Here is a 13,626-nt window from a genome sequence, read left to right on the forward strand (position 1 = left end):
ACCATTCTGCATAATCACAAAGTACTTTTTACTTTTTGATACTAGTACTTTTTAAATAAAAATACTAATGTACTTTCAAGTAAAATTTTGAATGCAGGATTTAGATGTCATGGAGTCTTTTTAAATATTTGTATTGGTACATATATTTAAGTAAAGGATATGAATACTTGTTCCACTACTGAGCTGAAAAAGAGATAAAAGATGAAGATGAAAAACATAGAGTATATATATATATATGGCTCTTTTCAAAAGAACTATTCATATCTTTTACCAAATATCCTGTTTTCTGTAGAAACCAGACAGAAACATGATATCCCTAAACAGTAATGTGATTTTAATGGGCTCCTACACACTCACTTGATCTGATATCAGTGTTACTTCATTGTATTCTGTAGCTCCATGGGTATCTGCTAATTTAATGTCTGTTCGGTAATGACTGCATTTGACCAAAATTATAGACCTCAACAGTCACAACTTGTCCTAGAAAAAGAACAGTTTGGTTCAACGTGGGTACTTATTACTGGCTAAAATTTAAATATTTTGTTGACATACTGTACATAAACCTGCATTTTGTGCTAATAGAAGAGTTGTATTTGCTGTAAAAACTCAATATCCAGCTGGGTTTTGAACGTTACTGTCTGCTCCATCAGATTGGAAGCATGCACTCCTCACAAAGAAACAGCACCCTCTCTGAACCCACACTTTCTCTTTACAACTTTAGAGGGATTTCAGTGTTACTGATGACACCATATAATTCTCATTTGGCTGTGAAGGTAGTGTTTTAGAAGGCAAAGCTGATGAAAGGCGAGCTGTTATAGGAGGGGGGGATAAGCCTGGAGGCTGAATGCTCTAATTTTTCCAGACTTTCCTTGAATATCCTGCTAGGAAAAGGATTCACTGCATCAGGGCTGGCAGTACACCTCTTTCTGCTCACTGCCAAACAAATGGTGTTGCCACTCAAAATGTTTTTTTGTTTTACTAATTCTTGTGGGGAATGTAAAATGGACTTGGATTTTATGTAGGAGGAAATAGCCTCGAACAAAAACGACTAAGCTTTGAAAAACAATGTATCTTTCTTTTACTAAACTTTGTTTATTCACATCAGGGATTTTCCTTTTAAGGACCTCTGAATAAATATGTCTTTTTCTATGTAGTTACATGTAGTTGTAGTAAAACTCCAATTTCACCAACAGTATTTTGGCAGTTAAAATATACAAAAATAGTAGGTATGTAGAATTAAATATGGGGTTTAATTTCGCCTAAAGGAGCTTTAGAGAGGTATCTATTTTACAGGAATGTAAGTGATACATTGCCTCTCTGTCAGGGGGCTTTGTGTTGCACCAAACAAGCAGCATATTAAGTCAAAGCATGAGGCAGTTTAGAAGAAATAAGGTTTTCAGACGTGAGGAAGATGGACATAAAAGATCACCTCCTGCCCTTCACTTAACTCTGTCTCTGACCCTTGAGAACAACAAAAAAGCAAACTCAGAGAGTTCCCAAGAGACCAGCCGAGCGCACAGATCACAGCACCGGCCTGTGCGCAATGACTGCGCCAATATAAGCTCCGTGTATTCCCAATAACACCATGTGCTGCGCCAATCTAACTCCAGCCTCAATTAGCTATCGGTTGATACCAGGTTTTCTCATTGTCGACGTTGTTCTTAGCATAAACAGCCTTTGATCTTCTCAGCAGCTACAAGCGCAGGCGAGCCGATGTCTTCTTCAGCTGTGCCTAATCCAAACTCCGACGGCAATTCAGAGGCAGCAGGTACTGGTGTTTTCTTAGGTGCGCACAGTTCCCAGAGAAGGGGGCTCGCCAAACGTTTTGACACATTGTGAGAAATATCCGCATTGTATCCTTGTAAGCTGTCAACGACATCATTACCTAAACTCGTCAGGGTCGAACTGCAAAAGCCTCTTTCAGTCTGACAATCTCTGTCTTCTGAAAGAGAACAATTCTTCAGATATGGAGACAATTCAACTTCACTCCAGTGCACTTTACACCGTCACCATCTTTATTTTCTGGAAGCAACAGCTTGCAACAAAACAGAATAAAGCAGAATGTCACTACTAACATGAAGAAAATTTCATCTGATTAAAGTCTAAAACGTCTTGGTTTGATTTAGCCTACTCTGTAAAAAAAAGTTAAATAATGAGTTTATTTTCATTTTTTCATTTTGTTAAAAAAGGACCAAATAAAAGCCATGCTGATACTTCCTTACTATAAACAACTTTGCATTCTTCATTGCTTAAAGCCCCTTAAACCCTTATTTCTCCACCTGAATAAAACCTTCTGCACCATAATGGCCATCTGTTGTGTGCTGAATTGAAGTACTTGACTGGCGTCAATAACTTTTAATGGTTAAAATTTGGTCCTTGGAGGCAAAATGGTGCAGCGAATTGGGCAATGGTGTCAATTGTGTAATTACTGTTTTAATGAGCTTCGGCAAACAGGGATCACCTCATTCATAGCACCTTCAGTGATGAGCCTAGGGTGTTTAGAGGGGGCTTACCACAGTAATGTGAATTCGCAGGGCTTGAAATGTTACACCTTCCTTTGCAGCTGGGCTGCATCTGCAACGCTGTTGTCTCCACCGTAAAAATTGGCCTGCATACTCTTACAAGTGGTCACCCTCTTTTTCTGCATAGTTTGACTAAACAAAACACACTCTCTTTAATATTTATGTCTTCATAGTTAAGTGTCACTTTCATTGTCAGCTATGACACGATGCCCGAAGGCCGGTTACAGATATATCCAGCAAAATGAAGCACTTATGACTATTTAAAAACAGGTCACGTGGTGGTTAAAGCTGCAAATGTTCACCCACACTCCTGAAACATTCCCAAGCATTGTATTCATCATGGCCTTGAAGGAGAAAGGCCGTTGGAGGGAGAGAGTGGTGATGAGTAGGAAAACACCAGTAAATGCAGATGTGAGAAACTCTGCAGGGTACTGGGGGGTGAGAGGCAGCGGGTTGAGATGGGGCAGGGAGGGAGTTCAACTAACCCCAGCCTGCCTTCTGGCTGGGCCAATGGGCCATGGTAATTAGATCTGGCCAATGTGGGCCCTGGGCTCTGGCCTAGGGGCATATAAGGGGGGTCTGGGCAACAGACCCCTCATATCACTCAGAGGTCTCCTCTCTCTCACCCCACTCCTCTACCCTCCTTGCTTCCTTTGCGCCCATCTTTCCATACATTCAGACTCCTTTCTTCAACAAGCTATGGACGTCTTCTCACCATCACAGGTCTACTACGACAGAGCGTGTGCTTCATCTCCAGACAGCCTGGAGTTTGGCCCCGGCGTGGAGCTCGATGGCTCTGAGGAGGATGAGCATGTCAGGGTCCCCGGAGCCCCTCACCAGCCGGGACACTGTCTCCAGTGGGCCTGCAAGGCCTGCAAGCGCAAGTCCAACTTTGTGGACCGCAGACGGGCCGCCACCATGCGTGAGCGCCGGCGGCTGAAGAAGGTCAACCACGCTTTCGAGGCTTTGAGGCGCTGCACCTCGGCCAACCCCAGCCAACGTCTGCCGAAGGTGGAGATCCTGCGCAATGCCATCCAGTACATCGAGAGTCTGCAGGACCTGCTACGGGAGCAGGTGGAAAACTACTACTGCCTACCTGGAGAGAGCAGCTCCGAGCCTGGGAGCCCACTGTCCAGCTGCTCTGACGGCATGGTAAGACCTCTGATCCACATGTTCAGCCTCTTCATGCAAACATCTGGTTGTACAGAGTCTTGCAGGTCCTTGCTGCAGCTCTAATATCAATACAATATCAGGCAGAGAAATAATTACTACTGCATGCAAGACAGGACTTCATCTTATGGAAACTTTACCTGAAAAGGCCTTTATTGTTGCCAAAGTATCTCCAGAGTCTTACATGTAGGGCAGTGCACTGTTGCTAGTTCCCATTACCATGTAGGGTATTTCATTTCAAAATAGAGCCTGGATTTCTAATTTAGAAACCTATTAATCAAATAAGCTCGTCTTGCCCCAAGACCTCAATTACCATGCTTCTCCATGCATGTCATACTCTCCCGCAATTCTTTAATACAATCATATTTTCTGTAGTCTTACATGTATCTCTGTCCTCTGAGTGTGATGCTTGTTATTACAAGTCAGGAATGAATTAGTTGTTCTCAACAACAGTCTGAAGGTGACAGTGTATCAGCTAATACAAAAGAACTTATAATGCTGGATGGAGTAATGGCTTTCCCACCACCGGACACTTTATAGCCCTAATAAACCGAACTAAATCCACCTTACTGAAGTCTGGCAGGAAAAACTGGGTGCTTTTCTGCATTCCATCCTGACGGCATGTTCTGCACCGCTGCCAGGATTTTCTGCAGATTTACTTGGAGAAAGTGTCATCTTGCACAAACTGGTGTTGCTTCCACTGATACAATCGATTCGCCATGCTCAGAGCCAGGCAGGGGAAGGGAGTGCACACTGCCACTAAGGTGGATGTGAAATAAAGAAGCCCATAACTTTGGAATTCAGGATTTATTAGCCTGTCCAGAATATCATGAAGGACATTGGTTGTTTTTGTTCTCTTTCTGCTTCTTCCTATCCCATATGTATTTATATATACAAAGATAACACATCATTTCTGTTGTTTTTAAAAGAATTCAAGTGTAAATTTGATTTCTCATTTCCTTGCAGGCTGACAGCAACAGTCCAGTGTGGCAACATCTGAATGCAAACTACAGCAACAGTTATTCATATGCGAAGAATGGTAAGACCTTTTGACAGCAACAGCAGCCTGATAAAAATATGACTTTGTGCCCGCATAGTGCTTTAAAAACCTAATAACTGAAATATAGATTATTTTAAATGTATGCTTTATTTTGCCTCTGGGAGTCCTATAGTACCAGGATTTAAGTATATTATAAAATAAATAAAAACCCATAAAACCCTGATAAAACATTTCAATAAAAACTTTTTTTTGTGTTTTCTTTATACTTGTCATGTCATATGTGGAATTATCCCTGTATTGAAATCCTGACTGATCCCGACTCTGTCTTCCTCTTATCAGAGAGTTTGGGCGATAAGGCACCTGGAGCCTCCAGTCTGGAGTGTCTCTCCAGCATCGTGGACCGTCTGTCCTCAGTGGAGTCCAGCTGCGGACCGGCGGCTCTGAGAGACATGGCCACCTTCTCCCCCGGCAGCTCCGACTCGCAGCCCTGCACGCCGGAGAGCCCCGGATCCAGGCCCGTCTACCACGTCCTGTGAAGGAAACTTCACTTTGACGTGAATATATTGCCACAGGCAGGCGCCCTGCTTTTACCAAACACCAGCTGCACTTGCAACAAGAAGAGATAAGAACTAGTTTTGTGCAAATCTGAAGGAGACTCGGCTGTTTCTGAGGACCTGTGGCAAGCAGCTTTTATATTGTACATGAGATTGTAAATTTGTAATGTAAATGCCCATTTATTCTATACATGCTATTATACTCAATGAGACATATTTAATTATGACAGTTAATGTAATGTTGCATTATTCCAACATGAAATGGTATTTAAGCTGTTTTAATTTCTTACTTTCCATGTTGTCATGAACATTAAATCTTTTCACTGTTTTGTATAAAAGTCTGAGTATTTTATATTTGTTTCTTTGGAAGCTCCTCTTCTTCTTCTGTTTCTTTGTGACCATGTGTTCAGATATCCCATTAATCATCCTGTTAATGTAGGAGGTAAAATTAGCTGAAACAGTGAAAAGACTTGTGTTGTTCACTCTAATAATGAAGACACCATAAACATGAAAGTCAGAAAAAAACATTTTGAACCATTAGAAAAATCAAAATGACACCAAAAATCTCACACTAATGTAGCATTTTTACAAGATTTTCTTTTTGAAGCAATGAAACAGGGTTAACACATCATCTAATGATGAAAGCAGTTGTGATCATTATAACACTGATTAGTCATAGTTTAGTGGATTTGCAACTTTTTAAAGAAAATACTTTCAAAATGCATAATCTGTTTTCATTACAACAGCTAAATTAATCAGATCAGAATCAGAAACACTTTATTGATCCCCAAGGGGAAACTCTTTCATTACAGCTGCTCACTGTCACGTCAGTGCACACTTGAGAATAGAAGGAATAGAAGTACTAAGCAAATCAAAATATAATACGCTTTAATACAGAATCATTTAAGATAGCAGATTCTTGTGCATTTGCATGATAATGAATCAAAAAATAGGTGGTTTTATCAAAATAAAAGGGCGAGTTGTTTATTACGTGACTAGACTGTCTCATGCATGGCTTGTCCAGGACAGTCTAGACTGTCTCCAGCTAACAAGGTGTGGAAATCACATTTGAAACTGATAGAGGTCAGTTCATACCATTAATCATTTGACACTGCTGTAATCACTCATGTAGCCGACTGCATATGAGTGATTACAGCAGTGTAAAAGGGCATTTTATTCTTCCAAAATCATAGCAAGGGTTTAAGTTAACAGTAAATAATAGCAAATTAAAATATTGTAGTTTAAAAATTAAAAACACGCATTTTGTCTCACTTTGAGCATGCTTTAGTATCTCTTTGTACTTTTTATATGCCTAGGAGTGTGTTTAGGGGGAGGCAGCAGTGTGTGTGTACCTGTTTGTTCTTTCCTTCCAAATGTGAGTCATCATTAACACCCTTGATTATACCATCAACACCAGAATTGAGAACAAATGGTCTCTAATTGTACTTACTGTGAGACCGGGGGGGGGGGGTTACATGTGTGTCATACTGCATCATGTCTTTGATCAGGCTGTAAGTAAAACGTATATATAGTATATGTATATAGTCTCTGAGAGGCAATGCATTTTTTAATCACAATGTTTACACTGAAAATCTATATTTCCTTTGTGGTTATTGTTCTTATGACTACATTCTCTACTACCTGAAGCATATTTACTTCCATATAATGTCTTTTTCTACTGGTTGGTCTTTGTTAAATTACAAATAAAATAAATACTACTACTACTAAAAATATCTAGTTCTCAAATATTCTCCTATTTCAGTTTTTCTTTGTACCTCTCATATGATTCCTTTTTATGGTGTCTCAGTATATCATCATTTTGCTCTGGTCTTGACCATAATGTTCCTTATTATTGTTTGCAATACTGATGATAGGAGAATTTTTCTGCTATATTACTGTTTCTATTCCTGGTCAGCAGTGGTGGAAGAAGTATTCAGATCCTTAAGTAAAAGTCGCAATACCAGAATGTAGAAACACTAACAAGTAAAAGTCCTGTGTTCAAAAAGGAAAAGTACCCTTAATGCAAAAAATGGCTCCAGTGAGGAATATACTGGCATATATTTTTAGATTATCAGATTATTACTGCCAATGCATTAATGTGTAAATGGCATTTTACTGTTGTAGCTGGTCAAGGTGGAGCTTGTTTTAATCATTTTATTTACTGTTGGGTGGTTTAATCTATAATATATATCATATAGCATATATATAAAGCTCACACATTTTTTTATGTAAAATTTTAATCTTTAAAGTAACTAGCAACTAAAGCTGTTAAATAAATGGAATGCAGTAGAAAGTAAAATATTTCTCTTTGACATGTATGTGAGTACAAATATAAAGTAGCATAAAATTAAATTGAGTAAATATACTTAATTACTTTCCACCACTGCTAGTCAGGTAAAAATGCTCAAATTGTTAATAAAGTTTCACATGGAAACGAGTTAGCAGGTGAGACATTAGCCTGTACATCCATCTATCCAACAGTACTTTCTTATTCTACCACTGGAGAGAAGCTCAGAGTATAACACTGCCTATAGGCAAATACTAGCAGTTCCACAGTGGTTCTGTCTCTGTGCTACAGGGTACTGTGAAACATTGTGGACATTTCAGCAGCGGCTTGTATTTCACTAACCTCCACGGCTGCGTAGCTATGACACTCAAAATGTCACTGATGTAATTTTCCATGGCTACACTTTGGTTGTGATTCATGAATCACTCACTCACTGAGCCCGGAGTGTCAACACAAAACATACTACGAGTTCACATCAAGGTTGTTGAGGTCAAGCATGAAATAAAGGGGAAATGAAAGATTTACAGAGGGAGAAATGTTTGATCTGATTTTCATTATCTATTTATTTGTGTTTGAATCTTGACAGAGAATGGACATTATTAATACATTGACTCTGGAATAGCATGACTCAAAGGCAAGCACAATCATTACTGCAGTACTCAGTGAGGCCACAAGAGAGAGGTGTTTCTTGTATTTCCTACATTAACATGTGACTAGTCATATTTAGCTTCTTCTGTTTGGATTTTAATTATCAATATAAATGGGCAGGTTTAAACCCCAGGGAAGTATTTATAGTCTCCAAGTACTAATCCTAACATTGTGTCTCTTTAAGGTAGTTCATACATTTTCTCATATTTGAGGGGAATACTGATCTTATAATGAATGTTAAACTGGGGTCTTTGGAGAATTAAATCTGCCCTCTGGCAGAATATGTGATGTTGTACAGCTGTCTGAGCAAGAAACTGCAAAGATACAAAAGGAGATGATATAATGTAGTTATACCTCTGAACTGTTAGTAATGCTCAAACATACATTATGTTCCAAGCATTTTTGATTTGCTGATATTTTGATGATATTACAGCTTTGAGTGTTGAAAACATTTAATCACCACAACACTTGGTCAAGAAGGCGATGAACACTATTTTCACAACTTTGATATATTAGAAAGTGTTACTTAGAGAAGCTGATGAGAATATATACATATATAGTTTAATCATCTGTGCTCCAGTACATCAGAACTGAACATTTTGTTATCATAAAAGATGACCATTTTGTTTTCATTGTGGTTACTATGTGATCCTGAGAAGGTGTTACATTCAGGCTCTCTTTGCTCCTGATTACCAGCCATGGACACAGGTGAGGGATTTGTCACCTGCATTAATGTCACCTGGACTGTTGAGTTTTGTCACCTCAGGCTATGGTCATTTGCTGTAGAATTGGTTATTTGGTGGAGAATAGCTCTAACAGGGATTTTATTGCACAAAACACTGTGTACAACACGTTGCACGTTGAAGAAACAGCAGTGCATTGTGCTTCTGTCACCGTTTGAGATGAATACCTTCCATTAACAAGAATCTCTTTATTAGTTTCAGTGTCTGCTCTTTGTATTGAGCTAACAAAAGGCCATTGACTTTCTGTTCCAGGGTTAAAAACCTGGACAAGCCTTCAGTACACAAGGTTTAATCACTCCACCTTCAGCAGCTGCACTTTGATCACTGAAAGGCAATCAGTGACATTGTTTTTACTGTAAATTAGTGACTTCTGTATCTAGGTCTATATTTATGCTACATGCTACTGTATTTTTGCCAATACAGTAATTATTCAGTAGTTACCTGACTGGCTATCAAACCAAGGGGCCGTAGCTATCATTGAAGAGTGAGGTCATGTCCTCTGTAATTTTTCTGGAAATACAGAAGTTTTATCAACCTGAGTGCACACTGCCACAATCTGCTGGACTCTGTATTCCCACCAAAACCTTTCTAAATAAATCATTCTTTATCTCTTTGTGGAGGTCAGAGACGTAGCCAGGATTAATCAAACCATCTATATTTTTTTATCTACTTCTTTGTAAATGATTATTCAGTAGGCAACAAATCAATGCCTCTCTAGGTGTCAAACTGCTGACATAATTGCTGGTTCTCCTGTTCACAGTCAACTAAATACTACATGATACCATAAAGATGTAATATGGGATATGAAGGAAGGATCGACAAAGCATTCACTGTACACAAGCACATAGATTTATTTATACAAATATAGTATGTATAACAATTGCATATCAACAGTTTGTTGTCTTCTTTTATCTTTACGGTAAGTACAGGACCACCAGCTTCAAAAATTTAAGTCAATTAAGAAAGAGTACCTGTGATTTAAAGATACAAAAAGGGATCTGTTGTATTGAGATGTTCTGCTTGAAGTGTGAGTGAGTGACAAAAACTTCTGAATATCCAATAAAACCTGAGCACAGAAGTGACCTAATACAAGAGCTTTGGCATTAAGTGACCTTAGTGCTAACAGGTTATTTAGGAAATGGAGATATCTGGCAGCGTGGCACATATTATGCATGTAGAAGAATTTTGCTCTGCTGGACAATTAGCTGTAATGTAGATCAGAAATGATTAAAGGTGAAAATTCACTTTCTGTCAATAAATCCATGACGCAATTCTAAAGTAATAATCAGCAACATTTTCATGAAAATGCAACTTCATGACAGTTTTTAATTCACTGTTCTTAACATGCAGTGCCTGGATGGTCATTCCTGGGGAAAAAAATCCTCTAGCATACAGGAAGTGATGCATTTTATGTTTTGGATTTGTTTGGGATAAATGAAAGAAGAAACAGCCTAAGCGGTAAAGCCTGCATGGTTGAACAAACAAAGAAAAGAGCGCCACCAATAGAAAATGAAAAAGAACAGGAAACACAAGATGCAAAGATTGACAAAGAAGTGATCTCTGGGAAGTGCAGTGCAAAAAAAACAAAACACAAAACAAGCGCTTAGCACCAAAGATGGAGACGATAGAAAAGCAAACACAGACATGGCGGATTACCACTTCAGCTCTGCTACTGGGTTGGTAGAGAGAAGAAAAAAACAGATTTCCCTTACAGGTACAGAGGAAAAGAGAAAGTGAAACATTACACATAGTCTCATAACTTCTTAAAATGATTGTCAAAACAGAAACGCAGGAGACAGATCCACATGAACTATGTGCTAGTATTCAGCTGTTATACAGTACAATGAATAGATTTTAAATAATAATCTGCACGTCATAGAAAGAATACATAATATTTAAAAGGAACAATAAAACTTTATGTTAAATCTCTGATCCCATAAACTATAAAATAAAGTCTGAAAAATAAACATAATTCTAGCATATTTAGATTTAATTCCCACTGTTCAAATGCAAACTGGTGACATTCTGTTTGTCTGTCGGGAATAGGACACAGTTAACATTTCTGAGGATTGATTTGAACCTTGTTAAAATCTCTTGGTCACATATATTTTCTAGATAAATCTCAGTTTGGAGTAGCTTACAAAGTCTGTTAATAATCGCAGTTATTGCACATTAATTGTTCATGCCACCTGTAAATCAATAATCTCTTTAAATGGCACATAGGATAGATTTGGACAAAGAAGCTGCCTTTCACTACATAAGACCCAGTTTGCTTTACAGTGATTTACATTTGCACCTATGCCATAAACTCTGTATATATGTTTGTATCTGATCATGAATTTAGTGGTGAAATGTAAAAACTGAAGAATGTGTGTTATTGCTAAACCTACAAGATACAAAATCTTTCCTGCTACAATATAGAAGGTAAAAAAGAGTTCACGTTTATCCAAAACAGGACAAGTTTGACACAAAAGAAGAAACCAATGGTCATTCATACAGAGACACAAGCACCAGTTGAAGAATCAATAGAAACACCACTGCACAAATGAGATCTATGGCAAAATGGCAAAGGTGCCACGGTGCAATGGATGTCGGTAAGCAATCAAAAATGGATGACTGTAAACAAAACAACAAACACAAGAAAGGGAGTTTCAGCAAGAGTCACAACCGGGAGACCAACTTCTAAAAGGGAATACAAAGTCAAAATGGATGACTTTCAGTGCTAGCCTCCCACATACTTGTTTTTCAAAGCACCAATTTCAGGACAAATGGCTCTCTTTGTTTTTGCTCAGTAATCGGTGGTACACTGGAAGGGAGAGTAAGTAAAAGAATCTTCTACTTGTTGGTTTTGCTCCACGACGGAGAAACTCCTTTAGGATCCTCAACACAAACAGATGGTCTTTGAGATCCACCTTTTCGCTCTCCTTCACTTCTTCTTCTTTTGGAACAACCTGCAGATCATAAAAAAGAGGAACAGACTGAGAGCAATGCCTTAGAGCACGCTGACAGTTCAGAGATAAAGACAGAGCAGCACTGATGCTTCTTCAGTGATATCAAGCTAATTCTGCATTGCCTAATGATTTTACTAAATTATTATAGTTTTTAATTGCTGTTTTAGTCTCATAACGGCTTCAAATCCTAAATCAATTATCACTGACTTTCAGCGTGTCTGGGTACAATAGATCACTCTGTGATCTCTGTTCTGGGTGTGTGTGCATATCAGGCATGCCAACTCTCTCGCTTTTGGCATAACAAACCCGCTTTTAAGGCACCGTCTAATGCCAACACCACGTTACCCAAATGTCCTGCCAAATACAAGGAAGCCACAAAGTTATTCCTTCATTAAAACATAGCTCACCATGTAGACAGGGAAGGTTCTGTGTTTCAACAGGAAGTATAGAAATTGATATCTTTTTATGAACTGTATATCTAGCATTTCTGGTAGCTTTACCTCCTCTTTTCACTCTTGACTTTTCCCTGAGAAGGTAAGCATTTTCTTAGCTCTGTTTACTTTTGATGTTTTTGCTATAAAAATTTGCTAATTGGAAGAGAAGTTTGTCGAGGCATGTGTGATAGGTGGCTAGCATGGGGCATTTAGTGACTCGTTCATTGTGTTAAACAGGCACAGAGAGCATATATGCAAGAGAGAACCTAAGAATGCTTTGTTTTGCTACAATTATAGAATGGTTGATGCTGGTGTCTTGCAATAAATTGCTGAAAGACAAACCCTGGGAACCAGAATACAACACAACGCAGCTATACCCACTACACAGGCTCAAAAAATGTGGGGTGATACATTTTCTGACTACAGCAATAAACATTCGATAATGCGAGATAAGAAAAACTGATGGATGTAAAACCAAAAAGTAATGTTGACTTGAAACTTATTATGAAAATTTACATAGGGTCTAGTTGATGTGGTAGGAGTCATTAAACTTTGCATATATATGCAGGGTCACCTTGCCTGAATTACCTCCATTAACATCAGAGCAGTTAATATACTTTTCTAAAATAATACATTAACTCTAAAAAGGAGCAGAAGCAGTATTTCTTACATATATTTAATGCGTGATGCTATTGTGTAGATCATAATCTACTTATTATTGTATCATGAGATCAAAGCTGTCATCAAAATTTCTCTACTGCTAGTTGTGTAATGTTGGCATTTGTGTTCGCCATGTGGTGAACAGAGAGAAGAAGAAAGACACAGTGAAAAGACAGAGAGAGAGATGAATACCAGGCAAACCAGTGGCTTATGTTGCATTCTTGTCTGCTTGTGCGTGTCACTTGGTCAGTAGCCTCTTGCCAAAGCAAATCTCTGCGGTCAGCATGCCAGCATTGATAAAACATGATCCCTGCTCAGTTCCCTGTCTGTAGCTCCACCACAACACACTGTTACAAGCTCCTAAATACCTTCCCAAGCTGTGCTGTGCCAAGTGCAAGACAAGAGATAGGCTTGGGGGATTTAGCATCAAACGGGCAGTGCCACAGAGATCTTGGACACATGCCCGCCTCCAATACGTCAGGGAATAATTTGACAAGTCTGGGCAGAATTAACCGTAGCATGATATGATTTAGCTTGTCTGATTAGTGTTTGAAAATTTTCTTGCATTTAAGTTTAGCTATTTTCACACGGTGAAAATGTGAGTTTGCTTTAGTTTGACTGAAAGTGCGGAGCTTTGTTCTAAATTGGGACTGTAAA

The 13,626-nt window shown here is 38.7% G+C and overlaps 2 protein-coding genes across 3 annotated transcripts in view; one reads left to right on the forward strand and one right to left on the reverse strand.

Annotated features, from left to right (window-relative positions):
• The first annotated feature begins 3,202 nt into the window (after positions 1–3,202).
• myf5 (myogenic factor 5) lies at positions 3,203–5,585 on the forward strand. The gene is made up of 3 exons (XM_044186708.1): positions 3,203–3,674; positions 4,659–4,731; positions 5,032–5,585. Exons 1-3 carry the CDS (start codon positions 3,222–3,224, stop codon positions 5,226–5,228), a joined length of 723 nt encoding a protein of 240 aa, XP_044042643.1. The 5' UTR covers positions 3,203–3,221; the 3' UTR covers positions 5,229–5,585.
• Positions 5,586–9,750: 4,165 nt separating this feature from the next.
• Positions 9,751–13,626, reverse strand: part of lin7a (lin-7 homolog A (C. elegans)) — a 34,272-nt gene continuing 30,396 nt past the window's right edge. For both annotated transcript variants that reach the window (XM_044186618.1, XM_044186619.1), the window contains exon 6: positions 9,751–11,875. In XM_044186618.1, coding sequence (XP_044042553.1) covers positions 11,851–11,875 — 25 coding nt within the window. In that variant the 3' untranslated portion in view covers positions 9,751–11,850. The remainder of the gene's footprint in view (positions 11,876–13,626) is intronic.

The sequence above is a fragment of the Siniperca chuatsi genome, linkage group LG23, assembly GCF_020085105.1.
Source record: "Siniperca chuatsi isolate FFG_IHB_CAS linkage group LG23, ASM2008510v1, whole genome shotgun sequence".
Classification (NCBI taxonomy): domain Eukaryota; kingdom Metazoa; phylum Chordata; class Actinopteri; order Centrarchiformes; family Sinipercidae; genus Siniperca; species Siniperca chuatsi.